Genomic DNA, 21592 nt, shown 5'->3' on the forward strand with positions numbered 1-21592 from the left:
AGTTGACAGTGAATTTCAAAGGCATTATGGGACCAAGCCAAGTTCAAATGGAATTCCGCAGGGGCTCAGAACAGTAGGGCTTTCTTGAAGACCTCACTTGCGCAGCAAGCCCTTCTTCCTGTCATGTGGCATGTTTATATAAATACGGCGGCATTCCGTGTAGAAGCCAGAGCGAAGCCAGAGCGACACTGAATTATCAGTGGCTGCAGCCTTCGTGGATTATATCTTATTTTTCTCTTCTTATCTATGTTATACTGAAGATATGAAGTGCATTTTAAAATTAATAAAGTTGTGTTTTAAGAAAAGGTATAAGGGGGCCAGTGAGAAGGCTGAGCGGGTAAAAGCCTCCCTCTGTTTAAGCCTGGTAGTCTGAGTCCAATCCCTAGAATCCACTGTAGGAGGAGAGAAAACAATTCCCAGAAGTTGTCTTCTGAACTCACATGTGCACCATGGCTCTCGCACACAACATACATCCACACAAATAATAAAAAGGGAGGCTGGGGGGGTAGCGGCTGACAGCCTGAGTTTGGACCCCAGAACCCACACGGTGGAAGGAAGAAATAACTCTTGGAAGCTGTCCTCTGACCTCCACACATGCATCACGGCACATACTAATACATACACACATATGTAAGTAAATGCAATAAAAAACCGTTTTTAAATATCAGATCCTCCGGGACTGTGGAAGACTCCAGAGACAAGAAAAAAACATCCCTTTTGTTGTTTTTAAGTGCAAATCAGAAACTGAAGACAAAGTGAATCCCATTTAGAGCAGACGATGAAATAAAGCATCTTCCCTATGCGGAGACGCCCCCAAACCGCAGCATCTGAGAAAGACCGAACCATGGAACATACCCACCCCCACAGCCCCAAAACAGACACAGCGAGGCTCAGCAGACAGCAGGCTGCCAGGGTCCACCTGATGCTTCTCCACAGCTGGCCAAGCACAGCCCACAACCAGCGGTCAGACACTGTGCCGAACATCAGTATCGCAAACTCCAGTGTCATCATCACATGTCCACACATGCTCCTGGTCCCCAGTCACTAACTACCAAGAAAAAATACCATCCTATCTCACAACCCAAACCCTGAAGGGTCTCAATTCCATTCTTGAAAGAAAACAAGATGTAATGAACTAAACCTAATGAGTTGAAGAAAAAATGTTGATGTCCACTTTCTACACCAGAGCAGACCCAGCCCTGCCTCCCCGTCCACTCACTCCACTTACACAGGTTCCCCAGCTCACAAGTTGAGAGTAGGCACATTTCACTCATAAAACACCTGGCTTGAGTATCAGTGGCCATGGTCAACCAGGGCTTTTGGTTTGAGCTACCCACAGTACCACACCATTAACAAGGAAGTCTCTCCCACGGGACAATTTCTTCTCAAAAAAGGAAAAGAGACAGATCTGGAATGAAGACATCCTGATATCCCTTTACCTATGAGCTCAGAAAGGGCTTACACAGTGCCACATCCCATCCACCATGAGCCACAGAGCCCTGGTTCTTTGAGGCCACTAGCCCAGGCTACGTGAGACACTGTCCCAAAACAAAAATAAAACAAAACCTGTTTCTAGAATCAGGTGCCAAGTTTTGTGGGCAGGAAGGAAGGAATCAAGGCAAGGCCTAGAATGTGAACAGTTAGGGCCACACAGAACCATGACAGACCCTTGCTGAAGTCCAGGGATGAAGGTATGGCTGCGCCCTCCCCGGGTTACCTCATCTGGGCTGGATGCCTGGTACACACGGCAGGAGTCCTCAAACTGCTTTTCAGCCTCAGCCTGGTCTGTCACGCCGTTGGACTCGTACACAGGTGTGACGTTGTGGCACAGGGCGATGGCCTTCACAGCCTCGTGCACACGGCTGCTCATGGTCCTTCGAACCTTGGTAGTGACCGTGGGACCCTTCTGAGCCGGTGGTTCCTGGGATTGCTAAAGGAAAGGAAAAGCAAGAGATGAGCAGAAAGACCAGGGGTCTGGACATCGTGTCACGTCAATGGTGGTTAGTGTTTTCCTCTTACTGTTCAGCACGCAGGACTCCTGGCTTATCCATGCTCAAGGACCTGGGTTAAACACCAATATAAAACAACAGAGAGAGACTGAGGGAGACACCTGATGCCAACACACACACGTCACATGGGTCCTTGGCTCAGCGTTCAGTGAAATCCAAGTCCTCTTCCCCAGGAACCATGGGATTGGCCACTGCCCATCTCTCCGGGTTCCCACACCATCTCCCCTCCCTGGCCCAGTCACACTGCCTGGGATCCCATTCCCTCTGGATTTCTGCAAGAATGGCTCGCTCAGTCTCACCACACGGGTCTCCATTTGAAGGTAAACTCAGAGAGGCCCCTGAGGCTCCCTAACCCTCTCAGCCCTACTCAGGCCCTCAGAGCAACTCAGGCTGCCCTCCGCTACGTCTTGATGTCTTCATCACCTAAGCCTGGCTTGTCCACGTGAACCTTCATCCCACAGGCCCCCAAGAGCAGAGGCTGCCAGCGCGCGTAACTCGCCACTGTATTCCCAGCAGCCAGAGCAGTGCCTGGCAGGAGAGAGGTTGCTGGAGGAATGGATAAACTGAGGTACGGCACAATTCACAGAGCGAACGCCCAGAAGCACAAAGCCCTGGGTTCCATCCGTAGCATCCATAACATATGACACGACACACCTGTCATCCCATCACTGGAGGAGGAAAGGGAGAAGGACCAGAAGTTCAAGGAGGCTAGCCTGGGCTACAGGAGACCCACTCTCGGTAAGTAAATAATAAGCAAACGAACAATCCCCAAAGTAGTGGTAGGGGAGTTCTCAACATGTTTTTCCTCCATGTCTAAGAAAAAGAAGAATTAAGGCCTGGGGAGATGGCCCTGTGGGTCAGAGTTCTTGACACTAAGACTGACAGATCAGGCCGGATCCCCAGGACCCACAGCGAGCAGAGAAAAGACTCCTGAAAGCTGTCCTCTGACCTCCACAGGTGTGCCCTGGCACACGTACACACACACACACACACACACACACACACACACACACACACACACACACGTACACACACACACGTACACACACACGTACACACACACACACACACACACACACACACACACACACACGTGTAAAACAGATAGGAACTCCTTGGAGCTGAGCAGGAGGTCAGAGTCACTGTCTGGACCAAAGGTTGCCTGCCTCGGCAGCGCAGGAAGCCAGAAATGTTCATGAAGTTCCTAGATCCCATGTTCCATTGAAAGTGTGTACACCCGGGAGGAGAAAAGCCCTGTGAGACTTTGCCACGCATGATGCTTAATACCTATGACACATGGTTGGTCCAAACAGAAAACAGATGGCCTGAGAAACAAGAAAATGACATTCATTAAATTTTTAATACTATTTTTAGTAGTGGCATTAAGCTCCTTGAGTAATTAAACAATTACTAAATTATTCTAGTCACCGTGGGGACACACAGGGCTCTGGCTTCCTGCTCTGTTAACCTCTGGTGTCAAGAGCACGCAGGTTGCACTTCCAGGTCAAAGGGCACAACATGGTAACAATAATTAGAGTGAGGGATCAGAACTCCGATTTCGACAGCTCATTAGTCAGATGCTTTTAATTATGAAGATTTTACCTTTAAAATTCTACAGGGGCTGAAGGCTTACGAGAAGCCCCTCTGCTGGAGAGATGACACTTTCTACTGGTCCGCAATTTACGTTCTGGTAAATGTATGTGATGGCGTGCCAGGACATGTTTCCATTTTTGCCCACACCGCTCAGCACCTGGACTGAATCACTGTTTGAGATCAGGTCAACAGCAAAGCCTGCGGCGAGGCAACTGCAGGGACTGCAGAGTGTGAGTCGCAAGGCCGGGAGAGAAGCTGAGCAGAGCACCTATCTCCAGGGACAACTTCCAGAGTGGGAACGGGCCAGATTTCGGGGTGCCAGGCTAGCTCAGTCAGTACATAGTACCCAGGGCCCAGTCAGTCAGTCAGTCACATACAGTACCCAGGGCACAGTCAGTCAGTACATAGTACCCAGGGCACAGTCATCAGTACATAGTACCCAGGGCACAGTCATCAGTCAGTCAGTACAGTTCATCAGTACCCAGGCACAGTCAGTCAGTACATAGTACCAGGCACATCATCAGTAACAGTACCAGGGCACAGTCATCAGTACAAGTACCAGCACAGTCATCATCAACAATAACAGGCAGTCAGTCAGTACACAGTACCCAGGCACAGTCATCAGTACAAGTACCAGGGCACAGATCAGTCAGTACATAGTACCCAGGGCCAGTCAGTCAGTACAAGTACCAGGCACATCAGTCAAAAAAAAAATAAAAAGTACCCAGGGCACAGTCATAAAAAAAAGTACAAAAAAAACAGTCAGTCAGTACAAGTAAACACATCAGTAAATACCAGGCACAGTCATCAGTACAAGTACCACACATCATCATACACAGTACCCAGGCACAGTCAGTCAGTACACAGTACAGGCATATCAGTCAGTACACAGTACAGGGCACAGTCAGTCAGTACACAGTACCAGGGCACAGTCATCAGTACAAGTAAGGCCAGTCATCAGTCAGTACACAGTACCCAGGGCACAGTCATCAGTACATAGTACCCAGGGCCCAGTCATCAGTCAGTACACAGTAACACAGCAAAAAGTACCCAGGGCACAGTCAGTCAGTACATAGTACCAGCACATCAGTAACAACCAGGGCACAGTCATCAGTCAGTACAAAAACATAGTAAAACCCAGGAGCACAGTCAAACAAAAATACAGTCAGTACAATAAACAGCAGTAACAACCAGGGCACAGTCATCATAACAGTACAGACAGACATATACACAGTACAGCCAGATCACATAACAGTACACAGTCATCAGTCAGTACAGCAGTACCCAGGGCAAACAGACTCTGTGTGCACAGGATCTGGCGCTCTGCTGCGGTTTGGGATAGCCAACCCACACTGCGGGGGTTTGTGATCTGGGAGAAGAAACACCGTCCAAGCCAGGCCAAGAGAGCCAGGACGGCTGAAGTCCCACAAAGGCCACAGTCTCCAACCAGGGAAGCCACTCCTCAGGCAATCAGAAGGTGGGGGTGGCGGCAGGTCAGGGTCACCTCCATTTCCTACGTCAGTGTCTTCCCCAGTTGAGGAAATGGTCACGGATGCAGAGACTATCTCTTTCCATTGTTCAGTCAGTGGCTCCGGCAAGCCTGTGCGGCTCAGCTGGTAGAACATCTGCCCAGCTCCCATGAAGTCCTGGGATCGATCCCCAGCACCACCAACATCAGGTGTGCACACCTGTCATCCCAGTACTCAGGAGGTGGAGGTAAGAGGTCAGAAGTTCAAGGTCATCCTGAGCTAAAAGCTGGAGGCCAGCCTACGCTACATCAGACTTTTATTATTATTATTTTCATTTATTCTTTGGAGAAGGGAGGCATGAGTGTGCATACCACAATATGTGTGTAGAGGTCAGAGAACAATTCATGGAAGGTGGTTCTCTCCTACCACGTGGATCCCTGGAATGGAACTCAGGTCATCACGCTTGGTAGCAAATGCCTTTACCAGCCTGAGCTATCATCAGCCTCCACATGAGACTCTGTGTGTGTGTGTGTGTGTGTGTGTGTGTGTGTGTGTGTGTGTGTGTGTGTGTGTGTCTCTGTGTGTGTGTCTGTGTCTGTGTCTGTGTGTGTCTGTGTGTGTGTGTGTGTGTGTGTGTGTGTGTGTGTGCGTGCGCGCGCACATGCACACATCACAGAGCCTCTGGCGTTGACCACTGGGCCAGGCCTGTGACAGCCGCGTACTCCCATATGGAAAGGTGGAAAAGCTTCACTCACCTGACACCATGTTAATCTGTATCAACCTCAGCCCCACAGACCCTTTAACCCAGACACACTACTTCTTACTTAAAAATACCAAGGGAAAAACAAAACCAGATGTAGCACCCACCGAGGTGGGCAAGAGTTTTTTTTACCCCGGAGAAAACTCCCTGGTCCTGGTTATCCTAGAGAGGGAGAAGGACAAAACGTACCAGTGTTCATGAGTGCGTACAAGCCTTCGTGCGTGCATGCGGGCCTGCATGCGTGCGTGCGTGCATGGGTGCGTGCGTGCGTGCGTGCGTGCGTGCATGGGTGCGTGCGTGCGTGCGTGCGTGCATGCGTGCATGGGTGCGTGCATTTAAAATATATGTATTTTAAAATGTCGGATGGGCTGGTGAGATGGCTCAGCGGGATAAGGCAGGGTTGCTAAGCCTGACAACCTGAGTTTGATCCCTAAAACTCACATGGCAGACAGAGAGAACTAAATGGACTCCTGCATATTATCCTTGACTTCCATGTACACACCCTCACACAAAAATATAAATGTTAAAAAACACTATCAAAGGGTTAGATGATTAATCATCAAGCCAGGGACTTCCTCCTACCCCCTGTCCTGGTAGGAGTTTTATCTCATGATGAACTGGTCATTTTCTTACTGTTTGTTTGGCCTTGTATTAATAATCTAGAGTTTTCCTTCCAGAATGTTTGAGACTACTGTTCTCTTTACAAGGCCAGTTTAGTTAAAATCACACTCTACACTGGTCACCTGGGTGCTCGTAAACCTCCGTCTGCACCGGGACACACAGAAGACAAACAAAGATAGGATTCCAGCTCCTTCTGCCAGACGTGTCAAGGTCCGCACCTGACAAACGCCCATCTGATAGATTCCCTGGAGGTCCCTGGGTCAAGCTTATGAATCTTAGGGGAGAAGTCGGTGTTGTGTGAATCTGGGAGTGGAATGTCACACAAATACACACTAGTCTTCTCTCCCTGTGCCCGTGGTTCATCTTGTGACTGATGCCTTAAGGCCTTCGGATTACACACCAAAGCTCTCGAGAGCAAGGGGACAAGAGCAAGCCAAGCCTCACCTCATCCAGCAGTGCTCACAGTGGCTGCTCTGTCCTGTGGGACCACTGGGTTCACCTGCTGACACAGGTGTCGGAGCAACAACCAGGACTTCCAGCCCTGACCCACATTAGAGGGTTTGGAGCTGCAAATACCACCCTTGAAGGCTAAGGAGGCCAAGAGATGGTTCAGTGGGTGACCTGGTTCCTAGAACCCACATGAGGGAAAAAAAAAAAAAAAAACAAAACAGCATAAGGAAGTAGAGGCAGGAGAATCATAGCAAGTTCAAGGCTTGCCTGGGCTACACATGAGTTCCAGGCATCCAGGGACACAGTGGGGCCTTCTCAACAAATCAGACAAAGCAGGACACGCCCCTGCTGCTAGAACAAGACACATGTACAGTCAGCCAGTCTGGTGACTTGTAAGTTTGCTGGAAGTCGTTGAATTGTACCTTCAACAGGGCTCAATTTCTTGGTGTATAAAGTATATCTCAGTAGTTATTTACAAATACAGAGTGGCTGGGCACAGGGGCACACGCCTTTAATCTCAGCACTCAAGAGGCAGAGGCAGGAGGATCTCTGTGAGTTCGAGGCCAGTGTGGTCTACAGAGTGAACTACTCCAGAATAGCCAGGACTACATAGTGAGACCTTGTCTCAAACAAACAAACAAACAAACAAGTGAAAGGCCAGACAACACACACACACAATTTTTTTAGTGTTCAGGAGATCTGAGGCTGTAGCTCAGTTGGTAGAGGGCTTGCCTAGAATACACAAAGTCCTGAGTTCGATTCCTCAGCATAACATAAACCAGATGTGGTGGTGCAGGCCTTTAATCCCAACATTCAGGAAGTACAGGCAGGGGATCAGGAATTCAAGGTCATCCATAGCTATGTAGTGAACTTGTGGCCAGCCCGGGCTAATAATAATTAAAATGTCCAGCCGGTGACGGACCCGTTAAAAGCAAGGCTTTACCTGGGTGTAAATACTGAAGATGTGACTCTGCACTTCGTCCATGGAGTCGAGGCCGTAGGCCACCGTGCCCAGATGCAGCCGCTTGAACACCATCTCGTTCTGTGTCAGGGTCCCTAGAACACAGGAGGTGCAGGCGTTCAGTGCCTCGTGCTGGCTTCAGTGGAGAGGGGCCCACTCTTCTGAAAGAGCACCCTACTTTCCATGGGGACAAGACTGAACCTATTCCTGGGGCTGTCGATCAGGGTGCTTGAACATTCCCTGAGTTAAGACGGTGGCACGTGGCAAACACTGACCATCAGCCTGGACTGAGCAAGAAGACACATGGACAGATAAGCAAAGAAAGACATGGCCGCCACGCCAGAGCCCCACAGGAACCAGCCCAGGGGCTCCGTGCTGACACATCTGGAACTTGCCCACTTCTCTCCTTGCAGAATCCTGGCTCTTGCTGACTTGATGAGTCAGGACAAAAAAAAAAAAAAAGGCCCCAAAGGCTCCAGTGTGGAGGACGTGGTCCCTAGCTGCTGGCATGTGGAGGGTGACGGCTCTTTAAGGCTCCAACTTCATCAGTGGATTAGCCACTGCCGAGTTCACCCTGAAGTGAGGGGCAGGGAGGCTCCTCCTAGCACACACTACTGTCAACTGGACACACTATAGTCACCTGGGAAGAGAGTCTGGATGAGGAATAGATCAGACGCCCATGGGTATGTCTGTAGGGACTGTATTGATTATTAAATGATTTGGAAGGAACCAGCCCAACTGTGGGCAGCACCACCCCTAGGCTAGGCGTCCTGCACAGAGTAAGAGAAGAAAGCCAGCTGAGCAGCGAGAATGCACGCACGCTTTCTCTCTCTGCTCTGGACTGTGGGTGTGCTATGACTAGCTGCTTCGGAGTTCCTGCCTCGACTTCCCTGCCTGATGGATTTGACCTGTGAGCTGAATAAACCCTTTCTCCCCTAAGTGGCTTCTGTCAGAGTGAAACCAAACGAAACAGAAGCTCATCTTGTCCCTAGACCCTTTCCCTCTGCTTCCTGATGGCCAGTGAGGGCGCGGTTTTCCTCCTGTACCACAATGCACCTGCCTCACCCCAGACCTAAGGCACCGGAGGCAGCTGGCCAGGGACTGAGACACGGACGCCAGGAGCCAAAATGGCCCCTTCCTCACTTACATTTGCCTCCTTTTGTTGTGTCAAGGCAGCGGAAGCACCAAGTGTGTCAACAACTTTGCACCTCCAGAGAAGGCGCGCACCCTGTCCTGGGCCTGCCCGTAGACGACTCCTTCCTGCCTCACGTGGCTGGTGTGGGAACGAACTGAGGGGCATGCCCTGCACATCAGCCGTCCCATGCAGGCGTCCACTGACACTGGCATGCATCATCACACACACTCCCTCTTCATCCAAAAGTGAGGGAGGAAGGCAGCTGCGGCCCCTCTCCTACCTCCAGAGAGAGGGCCGGGAGCTGCTGGAACCCCACCCAGCCCCTCTCTGCCCCTGCAGAGGCGTTCACCTGTCTTGTCTGTGAGCAAGTAAGAAATCCTGCCCAGCTGTTCAGGAATTGTGCTGGAACGAACCACGGTCCCGGGGATTTTTGAATCCCTGCGAATCACCCAGCTGTACACAATCTTGCCCATGTCCAAGTTCACACGCAAGCTAGGTAGGAAACAGAGCAAAGGGTTACCAAGACATCTATAAACCACACAGACTGTATACGTGTGCTGTGCACATGGAGACAGAGCCCTACCCAGAAGCAAGAGACATCACAGGCCACACAGCCATTCTGCACAGATTCAAGTCACTTAGAGTACAGGAAGGGAAGCTTTTCATTTTTAACTACTGGTCCGTGGACTAGTGAGACAGCCGAGGGGTAAAGGCGCCTAGGACCTTGCTGATGCCAGGAAAAGCAGTCTACCACAGAGCGATAATCCTGTCAGGACCAGGATCCCTGAATGAGTCAAGGGAAAGCACTTTCGGCCCGCGCTGACGCCGTCCCCAGCGCACCTGATGGGAATGATGTTGGAGAAGAGGAGCAGGAAGCGGATGATCTGGAGGTACCAACGGCCAGCGAAGTGCTGCAGGGCCACCATGACCAGCGACACCACCACCAGCGCACCGAACAGGATCTTGGTGAGGCAGTTCACCTCCAGGTCAAACAGGCCGATCTGGGGACAAAGCACAGGGTGCAGAGGATCGGGGTGCAGCCCACAGCCTGGATGGAAAGCGGGTTTCGACACCTGCACCCCGGCCCACACCCAGTGAGGCCCCGGCCCGCACCCAGTGAGGCGTGTGATATTAGAAGGTGCGGCCCTTCTGGCGGGGGTCTAGGAACGAGACCTCAGGGCCCCAAGACCTCATCATCGGTGTCTCTTCTGACTTCAGATTTAGACTCAGAAACCCAAACAAAGCAAATGGCCACAGTGCCGGGCTGACCTCCACACTGCACGGCCTCTACCATGCTGCACTGGGGTCCTGCTTCAGTCCTACACTCACAGTCCCATCCCACACCCCACAAGTCCAGGCCTACACAGCTGGGGGGCTGACTTCCATGAGCCAGTACGGACAATGCCATCATCTTAACAGCTGCGTACTTGGGGTCGGGGTGTAACTCAGTGGCAGAGTGCTGGCCCAGCATGCACAACACCTAGGATTCCAGCCAAGCTAAACCAAACTTCAGTGTTTTCACGTGTCTCAAAATGCAACGAGGACACCAAATCCATAATGTCCCAGAAAAAGGCTCCAACTTCAAGTTAGCAACAGTGTAAGGAAAAGGTCGGTGCTGGGGTGACCTTGACTCAAGTCTGGGAAACGACATCCACTCATGCTACTGATGTGGTAAACCTCTTCACAATGTTCTGTTTACTGTTTTATAAACAGAATCTTGCCTCTTGTAGCGCAGGCTGGCCTTGAACTCTCTGTAGCCAAGGATAACCCTAAGCTTCCAATCTGCCTGTCTCTGCCTTGGGAATGCTGGGGTGCTGGGTATGTAGCACCACACCCAGCCTGCGACATTCTGACTGAAAAGATGGAGATGGAGGGGGCTGGGAGGGTCACGGTGTGCAGGAAGGGAACGAGGTGGAACGCTGATGGGACCTTTGTCTGCTCTGGCTACACATGCACACACACACGCACGCACGCACGCACGCATGCACACACATACACTCGCTCTCTCACCTGACAATCAGCTAGTGCAAGGCAGATTTAGAACCCAGTCCCTCATCCCCAGTGCCCATCAACATGGATCAACATGTGCTAGAGTCTCACATACCTTACTCCTGGGATCAGAAGTATTCATAACACTCCGAAGTTCTCTGCCCGTGTAAAGAACCACACCTACAACAGTGCCTGGAACAAGAACCCAGGTCCAAATGAGCATGGCGGCAGAGAAGGAAGCGAAGAGGAGGAGGAGGAGGGAGGGAGGGAGGGAAGGGTGGAGAGAGAGAGGGAAGGAGGGAGGCAGGGAAGGAGGGAGGGAGGGAGGGAGGGAGGGAGGGAGGGAGGGAGGGAGGAAGGGAGGCAGGGAGGGAGGGAGGGAGGGAGGGAGGGAGGGAAGAAGGTCGGTCTATAAACAAGCCCATCCCACCAGCTTGAGGACACTTTCCACACCCTGCTCACAGCCAGGTACAAGATGTCAGGACGAACCATTGAACCAAAGGGGCACTGAGCAGTGGGGTGCCACAAGTCTCAGGCAATGGCTGAACTTCAGCTGGTGCACAGTAAAGACAACCCTAGTCCACAGACACACTGCAGCCTTCACTAGGCATGCAGGCCAGCATGTGTTTCATGCAACAGTGAAATGCAACGTTTCTATGGTTACCTATAGCTCAAGGCTGGCCTACAGAAGCAGCATCCTCTGATGGCGGGTGAGTCATGGGTAGGAGCTTATCTCCTGTGCCACTAGCCTTATAAGCATCCAGAAAAACCCAGAACCTTCCTATGTGCATGGAAACCTAAAGCTGCCTCCCTCTGTCCCTGGCTCGTCCTCTTGCACAACTGCTTTCTGCACGTCGACCTAACCTGGCCCTTTGAAGGAAACTCCTCCTCAGAACTTCCCTCCTCCTCCTCTTCCTCCATCCTCCAGGTACATGAAGCAAAGTCCACACTCCCTCTAAGAGAAAATGGTTTATAGAAGAAATGCGAACAGCAAGGTGTATAGAAAAAGATTCAACCGAGTGAACTGTCAAAAGCATTTTCCCTACACTGACGACCATTTGAAAGGCTGACATCCCCTGGTGTTGGCCGGAAAGAGGAAGACGGACCTCGCTGAACACACTGGAGGCGAGCCTGGAAAGCGGCACCATCTATTTTGATGGAAACCTAACAGCACTGCCACAGTTAACTCTCCCTTTTCCCATGTGTGAAAATGATCAATGCAGGGAGCCAGATGATAAGGAGGCCGAGGCCCATCTCCATCAAGGCAAGTGGAGGGTGCCACGAGGAAACCCAGCAGAGGGGTGGGGGGGTGTGCGCCTTGTCAGCTGAGGGCACCCAGGTGAAAGGCTAAGATGAGGAGAGGTAGATCCTGCTGGGAAAATCTGAAAATGAACATCACGTTCCCTGCTGGGAAAGGCAAGCTCCTCCCCTCCTCCCTCCCCCTCCCCCTCCGGACCACCGCTGCAAAGGAGTCTAAAGACATCTGTGAGGAGGGCCCACCCGGCAGGCTGCAATGGGACAAAGGCCTGAGTCTAAAGTGCTTGGCCACGCCTGCAATGAGCACACAATGAGGCCGCTCGCTCCTCGCTCGGCTCAGCAGATGGAGGAGCAGGAGGGCTCTGTGCATGGCACTCAGCAGATGGCCGGCTCTGGGGAGCGAGGCACCCCACCCTCAGCCTGTTGCTAGAGCAGGTGGTTGGACAGCGGGACCCCAGCCTGGGCTAAGCTGAGGTAGCCATGTGGTGACTCCTCCTCTCCTACACAATGCAGCCCTGCCTGGACCCCCGTGCCCGGGGAGAGGATGGTAAAAATGAGTGGCACCCAAACGGTGCATCCCTCACTCCAGCCCAGCCATGTGGGTGTCACCGAAATGGCCCTAACCACCCAATGCTTCCACTAGCTTGGCACCAAAGCTCTATTCCAAGAGACTGGAACTCCAGCTTCGTGTTCTGTGTGGCTGCCACCCAGGGAAAAGGGATGTTCAGAAGGCCACTGCTGTGCACTGACCTGGTCCACAGCCTGCGTTCAAAATTCAGAGCTAGTCACCATCTTTTAAAGAGTTTTTGTTTTTGAACAAGATCTCATGTAGCTCAGGCAGACCTCAAACTCACTACATAGCTAAGGACGACCTTGAACTCCTCATCTCCTTCCTCTACTTCCCGAGTGCTGGGATTACAGGCGTGCACCACCAAATCTGGTTTTTGTGATGCTGGGAATCAAATCCACGTTTTCCTGCTTGTTAGGCAAGTGCTCTACTGACTGAGCCACATCCCCAGCACGGAGTCCACGGCTCTAGTGCTACAGAGCTGTCCACACAACCCACTCATGTGAGTGCCCTGCACGTTCCACAGCTGTCCACACAACCCACTCATCCCCCCCACAGCTGTCCCACAACCCACTATGTGCCTCCCACACACAACCCACTCATGTGAGTGCCCTGCACGTTCCACAGCTGTCCACACAACCCACTCATGTGAGTGCCCTGCACAGTTCACACCATCATGTAGTGCCCACATCCACAGCTGTCCACACAACCCACTCATGTGAGTGCCCTGCACATTCCACAGCTGTCCACACAACCCACTCATGTGAGTGCCCTGCACATTCCACAGCTGTCCACACAACCCACTCATGAGTACCCTGCACATGCTCCAACCTCTGACCTCTTCCTGTGTCCTCGATTTCTCTTCCTGCTCCTTGCAGCCTGCAGTCCGTGATCCTGCCAATCCCCCCAGCCCACTCCCCACTCCACTGAGCTCCCAGAAGGGAGTGATCCTGCTGGGTTGCAGGGTTATTTTGTAACCCATTTATTTCACCCAACCAGACACATGCTAAGCCTCTAAAGGGAGCCCCAGGAATATTCACAACAGCCCAGCCTTGCTGCAGTGTCCCACCATGGATCTGGGGTCACAGCACATGAGCCAGACTGTAGACCAGATGGGCATTATCAGTCACGTGGCACAGTGTGTGTCCATGAGTAACTGTGTGCTGGTCATGTGCCAGGACAAGACCACAAACTAGCCCTTTACTACCCAGTCTGAGAAGCAACCATCTAGAACTCAGGGCCCTGAAGCACACAGGCACCACAGGAGCTGCCCAGCCCCAGCATCTCCTCAACACCTCCCATTTTCATCACCCAGCAGCATACATTGGATTGTCATGGCAACTGCATCCTCTGCAGATGGATGCTGGCTGAGGCAGCTGGACCTTCAGTGCAACCTGGCAAGCTTTCTTATTCTTTAAAGTTGCGCTGGGTAACAGTGGACTGACCAGCACCGGGAGCTGAATTCTACAAGGAACATATTAGGAGAGTCCCTGTGGACTGGCTGAGGTGAGTGCCACAAGGAAATGGCTTTGTGGTCAATTCTGTGTTCACATTACAGTTAACTGTCTACTGGGTGACACACAGAGAAACTAAAGCTGACTAGAACACAGGAAATGTCCGGTTCATACTTGCTCCAAACACCCGCCTGCCTGCTGAAGGCACAGCAGGCGATACACCAGAGCACAGGATGCCTGCCTGCTCCCTCTTCCCATAGACAGGAAGAATACACACCACGTTCTTCCCATGAACGGCTCAAAATCTGTACCACCTACAAGATTCCAGTTTGTCTACACTCTTCCCGGGAGATGGCGCTCTAAGGCTGTGTGACCCCAAGCAAGAAGCTTGCCTACTCTGAGATTCAGTTCCTTGGACCATTGAATGTCTTTATTTCATATTGTAAAACCAGAATGAGAGAGAGAGAGAGGTAGCAGAGTTCTGTAAAGTGCTCCAGTCTCCAACGCAACAGAGCGTGGTGTGGAACGGAAGCCTAACAAAGGCCTACAGCGAGGTGGGTGAGGCGGCGAGGGGGTAAGGCACCACACTGCCAACTCTGTCAGCCAGAGCTGACTCCAGGACCACAGGATGAAGAAGACAACCGACTCCAGAAGTTTCCCTCTGCCTTCCACACAAGCACCAATGTGGGACGTGTGCTCTTGCAGAGGACCCAATCCACTTCCACCGCCATGGTGGCTCACAACCTTCTGTGAGTCCAGGTCCCAGGGATCTGACGCCCTCTCTGGCCTCATCTAGTAAATGGTTTAAAAAAAAAAAAAAAAAAAAAAAAAAAAAAAAAAAAAAAAAAAAGAAAAAAAAAGGACAGAAGGACAGAAGACGAGACAGAAAAAAAGAACAGTGGACTGACCAGTTCTTTGTTTTTGTTTTGTTTTGTGTTTCTGAGACAAGGTCTCTCTGCATAACCCTGGCTGTCCTAGAATCTAGACCAGGCTGGCCTAGAACTCACAGAGATCCCCCTGCCTCTGCCTCCAGTGCTGGAATGAATGACCTGTCCCATCAAGTCCAGCCTTGTTTTTGTTTATTTTTAAAGGCAGGGCCTCACTGTAGACCAGGCTAGGCCAGAACTGATGGCCCACCTGCCATGGCCTCCGAGAGCTGAGGGTGTGAAGGATGAAAAGAGACCTTTGGGGCTGCAGTGATGACCGGTGGCAGACTGCTGCTCTTGCAGAGGACCTAAGTTCTGTTCCCAGCACCCCCGTAACTCTAGTCCCAGGGGATTGACCCTCTTTGGGCCTTCAAAGGCACATGCTCACACATTCACATAAATAAAAATTGAAAAGAGAGCCGGGCGGTGGTGGCGCACGCCTAATCCAGCACTCGGAGCAGAGCAGGCGATCTCTGTGAGTTCGAGCAGCTCAAATGATCAAAAGCAAATAACAAAAATGCCGAAAAAAAAAAAAAAAAAAAATTGAAAAGAGAAGAGAATCTTACTTTTCAGTTCAATCATCAAAGCATTAAAAAAGTCTCATGATCACAAATATCCACCAATGGCCTAAAAGCAAAGAGCAAGGGGGGGCTGCAGAGCTGGGGACTGGGCGGGCAGGCTGGGCACGGGCTGCTGCATGCTCTGTGAAGCAGAGGGCACCCAGGCCCCAGGCAGGAGGCCAGGCCCGGAGGTCAGGGCCAACCTCTCCTGTCAGGGAAACTGAGGGCCTTGTAGACGCTGGTGCAAATGCAAACCACCACAAGACGGTGGCAAAGGAAAGAGACGCCTGTCCCCAGAGGGGCTCCTCTCTGCATCCTGCTCCGGCCCGCCACAGGTGTGCTCACGCACGAGTCACAGAATCCCCACCTGTCTCTATGCTACAGGAGCCACGAGAAACATCAAGCTAGGGAAATGGGTGAGGGGCGATGAGAAGGGGAACACGGAGTCCTTCGCCTGGGATTATAAGGCAACATAATTAGACACTGTCCACCGCGCCACATTGTAGCTCTGCACACAACGGTTGCCTTCTTCCACAAGACAAGGACCTGAGCTCTAGTGCGAACTGCGCTTCTGACCCACTGTGTGCCCTCACCTTCCGAGCTCAGATCCCTCCCTTGCAGATATGATGACTGCAGTCTGGGTGCAGCCAAGAAGCACCCAAAAGCGCCCAACACCCGGCATCATAAATCCCTGCTGCTGTGGACCAGCCTTAGCTCACAGCCCTCTGCGCTCAGAGTCACCCCAGTAATCAATATCAAAGCCACGATTCCCATCTTCCTCTGGTGTTTTCCATAGAGACCCAGCCTTGCTGGTACTCTCCTGCCTCTGTCCCTGCAAAGAGAACAGTCCCCACAGACATGGTTTCCAACCAGAACATCCACACCACTTCAATTTCTGGTACTATGACAAGTCAACTGAAGTGGCGATTATGGACCATTTCCAGGGTAGATACTGCAGAAGGCCCATGGGCCACAAGTATCTGCAAGTGTCCGAGCCATAATCAGATGTCAGCTTAGGTACCCAAAGGTGCTGGAGCAAGTGGGAACCTCATTTGACCTAAAGTTCATTTCCCAGCTGAGGGGTGACGATTCTAATTACGGAAGGACTGGCTTCCCTGTTCAAACTGCTCCCATATTCCTTGGCCAGGGCTCACCTGATGCTATGACGGTGCCAGCCCACAGCGTGTTCTCGATGCTCAGACTCTCGCTGATTGGAGGGTCACTGTCTTCCTGAAAAGACCAAACACACACACTGACAGTCATCCCTCACTTGCCAAGGGGATGAGGCTCAGGACCCCGAAGATACCAAAGTCTGACGATGTTAAAATCCTTTCTACAAAATGGCACGTTTGGGTTGGGGCTGTTGGGGGTGGTAGAGGCTTACCAGACATACCCAAGGCCCTGGGTTCCACACTCACTGGTTCATATACACATACAATTAAATGGCAGTTTTGCCTTTTACAGTGGCATGCAGGTTTGTAATCTCTTAAGCACTTAAGGGGCTAAGGCAGGAGGACTATAAGTTCAAGGCTACCCTGTACTACCTAAAGAGACCTTGCCTCAAAAACCAAAAAAGAAAATGCAGGATTTTGTGGTTGGGGTTATGGCTCAGTGGTATAGTACTTGCTGAACATTCAGGAAGAACTGGGTTTGATTCCCAGCACCAGAAAATGGCAGGTTTTTGCATGGAACTAACACACATTGGTTTGTGCACTTTAAAACTGATTCTTACCAGGGTGGTTGTGCGCCTTTTATCTCACACCCTGAAGGCAAAGGCAGGTGGATCTCTTTGAATTTGAGTTCACCCTGGTCTACATAGCAAGTTCTGGGCCAGCCAGGGCTACATGGTGAGACCCTGTCTCAATAAAAAATTTTAAAAAAGGAGAACAGAGGTCATTTGACTTCTGCTCCATATGTCAATTTTGATCTTACATTCTAAAATAAGAAATTCAATTCTACTTTCTGTTATGAAAGATCTGAAAACACCTTAAATTCAAAGCTGGCACACAGAGCTTGATTTCTTTGTGGTTTGGTTTATCTGTTTTGACAGGCTGGCCACGAACTCACAGCAGTCCTCCTGCCTCAGTCTCCTGCGTACTGGTATAGGGATGTGCTGACACACCCTGTTGGCATAGCGGATCTTCAGGACGGAAGGGGACCCTGTGATTGTGTTGACATCAGAACTAAGGCAGATGACACATGTACTGCTCTAGAACTCAGCTCAGAGCTGGAGAACATTTCATCTGTCAGCCCTCACGCGGGGCTTTGGTAAGGAACCTCAGACACACACAGAGCAGTGTGCAGCCCTGGGCACCATCATGGCCACACACGCTCAAGACTGGACTCAGGTCCACTCACCCTGGTGAAAGTCCCCAGGAAGTTGTGAATGTCGATGTTGGGTTCTTCGGCATACACATAAGACCGAATCTGCAGAAGGTCCTGTTCCAGAAGGAAAACACCCAGTTAAAAACAGGAGTCTGGAACCAAGATTTCAAAAGCAAACATATTGTATTTTCCAAACTATAGAGCGACAGAAGGGGGAAAAGCCTCCCTCCAGCTGGTGTGGGTGTTGCCGTGTACAAGCCCCACGGCTCCCGTGTGCAGACACCTGCTAACGTCATCCACCAGGCACGAGTTACATTACAGAGAACAGCCAGGGTGACAGCCCAGGCTGACTCACCCGGACCTACATGGCATCTCAGCCCAACGCCAACAGTTGTCCCATTTAACAAGACGATACTAAGTATCTCCTGTGTGAGGCCCTGGGAGGAGCAGGAAAGGAAATTCGGAGAGCCTCGTGTCCCTTAGGATGGCGATCAAAAACAGACGGGAGCCGGAAGGATGCAGAGTCAGTGAGCATGAAAAACAGCACAGCCTGTGTGGAGCACAGCTTGGCGCTTCCTCAAGGAATTCCACAGGCAATTACCACAGCCTTCCGGAACTCCATTTCTGGGTGTACAACCAAAAGAATCAAAGGCAGGCACTCAATTCATCCCTGAGCAACACAAACATCCATCACGGAGGAATGGGTAAATAAAACATTACACATTCTCTCTGTGGAACGTTACTGGGCTCCAAAAAAGGAAGCAATCCCGCCACAGGCTACAGACAGGTGAACCTTACGAAGATTGTGTCAAGCAAGACAAACCAGTCACGCACACACAAGACAACCATGATTCCCGTTACTGAGTACTCAGGGTCCCTAGAGTACTCAGACTGAAAGCCGTGGCTGCCAGAGGCTGGGGAGGGAGACTGATGGAGAGTTCTGAGGAGGGGATGCTAATCACATTTCCGCAATAATGAGAACGCATCTAAATGTCCCCCTTTTTTCTTTTTTATTAATTTTTTTTCATTTATTTTACATACCGACTACAGTTTCCCCTCCCTCCCTCCCTAATGTCCCTTTATATGGACTGAGAAGGTACATTTTAAAGGGCGTACACCACATGTGTGCATGCCCAAAGGGGTCAGAAGTGTGTGTCTGGCCCCTGAAGGAGTTGATTCTTTCCTCCTCGGGCCCTAGGGACGGCCATAAGCAAGCACCTCTGCCCACTGAGCCTCTCAGCTCGTCTCAAGCTTTCGCTGCTGAGTAACAGGATCTGCTCCGAGAGCTCAAGTTCCCGGCCCTGGTCACACTCGGCACCCTCCACTGGTCACTCTTGGAGCCTCGCCTGCTCGGCCGGCAAGTGTGTCTGTAGCAGCTATGGCCTTGCACACTTGGCGCACGACCGAATCCCAGCTCCTTCAGAGAGCCATCACTGACGGCTGGCCTCCGAGGGCTGCGTGTGAAAAAAGATGTGGAAAGGGCTGTGTCCCACACCTGCTTCCCAGTGGAGGCCACCACCTCTCCCGGGACCAGAGACCCCTGAGCTGTCACAAGCGGTCCCTTGAACGCATTCATCTACTGTGGCTTCCTCCTCTCCTCACCCTCTGACTTTTTACTTTTCACACTTTATATTCACCTCTGTTAAGGGTGTGTACATGTGCCAGGCACACACATGGAGGTCAGAGGGCAGTTCTCTCCTCCCACCATGTGGGTCCCCGAGACTGAACTCAGGTTTTCAGGCTTGGCAGCAAGTGCCTCTACCGTCTCACTGGCCCTGACTTCCTCATTTCAACAAAAACCTTTAAACCAGACTAAGATGCTGAGACCTCCCCCAGAGAGCCAGGCTAAGGCCGCCAGGTCGTCCGGGGCCAGGCAAGCTACGGTGGTTGTATTGCCTAAAAATCATCGCTTCTGCCAGTAGCTGCTCTGAAGAAACCCAGCCTGACCTCCTAGAGATACTATTTTAATTTTTCTGTCTTCACAGAGCTGGGGACCAGATCTGGGGCATTATGTATGCTCGAGCACTCGGCTCAGGGCTACCCTACTCTCGTCCCTTGGAAAGCTTCTTCCTATCTCCCCCCATCCCCAACCACCACCACTGCTATTTCAAGGGAACACAGAATAGTTTATAGGGAAAAGGGAAGCAAGGGCTCTCTTACTAAATAAACCTTATTTATTTGCTTAGGTATTTAGAGACAGGACCTCATGTAGCCCAGGATGACCGTCAGCTCACTGTTTAGGCCAAGGATGACCTTGAACTCCTGATCTTCTGGCCTCTACCTCCTGGGTGATGATATTGAGGTGTGTACCACCATGTCTAGCCTCTGTGGTGCTGAGGATCAACCCAGGGCTTCATGCATGCCAGGCGAGCAGTCTAGCAAGCACAATCCCAGCCCAATAAACCTTACCTCAAAACAAGGATGCACCTGGGATAGACAGCAAGGGTGGAGCGCTCACCTGGCACATGTGAGACCCCAGGTTCAACCAAGACACAGACAAAAAACCAGCAGGGCAGTGGTGGCGCACGCCTTTAATCCCAATACTAGAGTTAGAGGCAGGTGGACCTCTGTGAGTTCGAGGCCAGCCTGATCTACAGAGCAAGATCCAGGACAGCCAGAGCTACACAATGAAACTGCCTCAATAAACGAAACAAACAAACAAACAAAAACCAACTAAACAGACAGAGCTGCCTAGAATGTTTAGGGCCCTGAGTTCAATCAATAATACCACACACACACACACACACACACACACACACACACACACACACACACAACATGCTTGTGACATCCTAGTGATCATTTTTTTTTTTTTTTTTTTTTTCAGACAGGTTCTCTGTGTTTGCGCTTTCTGACTCACATGGTACAGCTGTGAAACAGAGATCGCCTGCTCGCTCCCAAGTGCTGATAAGGTGCGACAACGCCGTAAGATGATCATTTTTAATGATCTTAGAGGACAATGTGAGTGATTTGAGACTGTCATCCCAGCATTTAGGAGCCAAAGGCAGAAAGGTCAAGAGTTTGAGGCTGGCCTGGGCTACAAATTACAATCCTACCTCAAAACAGCAAAAAAGAAAACAAATAGCTCCACAATCAATCAGGCCATTAAGCAGACTGGGGCTGCAAACAGCAGCTGGAGAGGCCTGGTAGCTAGTGCAGGCCACCGGCCCCCTCAGGCAGGGCCTGCACCACCTGGGAGGCGCCGAGCATCCCAGTACTGATAAGAAGAGCCACCAGAGATTTCCCTACACACAGAACCAGAGTGGCGGGGAAGGTCTGGTCCTGTCTCCGGAAACCATCACCAGCCATCCTAAGTCACACATCTCTAAGAACAACTGAGAAAGATCTGGAAAGATGAGCACCTACTCCACAGAATCTCCTCTGGAGAGATGAGATCCGGACGGAGGCTGAGTATCAGGCCCTCTCTTTCTCCCATGACCTCCCACACAGCTCGATCAGCTTTTAATCAGGAACAGAGCAATGAGCGAGCGGGAAGATTTCCCCAGTAGATTCCT

At 51.2% G+C, this 21592-nt stretch overlaps 1 protein-coding gene across 4 annotated transcripts in view; it reads right to left on the reverse strand.

Annotated features, from left to right (window-relative positions):
- Atp9a (ATPase phospholipid transporting 9A (putative)) overlaps nucleotides 1-21592 on the reverse strand; it is a 108833-nt gene that overhangs the window by 36473 nt on the left and 50768 nt on the right. For all 4 annotated transcript variants that reach the window (XM_028859026.2, XM_028859024.2, XM_028859025.1 and 1 more), the window contains exons 8-14: nucleotides 18111-18191; nucleotides 16907-16982; nucleotides 11103-11179; nucleotides 9839-9999; nucleotides 9348-9490; nucleotides 7846-7958; nucleotides 1718-1930 (exon numbers count right to left, since the gene is read on the reverse strand). In XM_028859026.2, the coding sequence (XP_028714859.1) occupies nucleotides 1718-1930; nucleotides 7846-7958; nucleotides 9348-9490; nucleotides 9839-9999; nucleotides 11103-11179; nucleotides 16907-16982; nucleotides 18111-18191 (864 nt within the window). The remainder of the gene's footprint in view (nucleotides 1-1717; nucleotides 1931-7845; nucleotides 7959-9347; nucleotides 9491-9838; nucleotides 10000-11102; nucleotides 11180-16906; nucleotides 16983-18110; nucleotides 18192-21592) is intronic.

This window comes from Peromyscus leucopus, chromosome 1, assembly GCF_004664715.2.
Source record: "Peromyscus leucopus breed LL Stock chromosome 1, UCI_PerLeu_2.1, whole genome shotgun sequence".
Classification (NCBI taxonomy): domain Eukaryota; kingdom Metazoa; phylum Chordata; class Mammalia; order Rodentia; family Cricetidae; genus Peromyscus; species Peromyscus leucopus.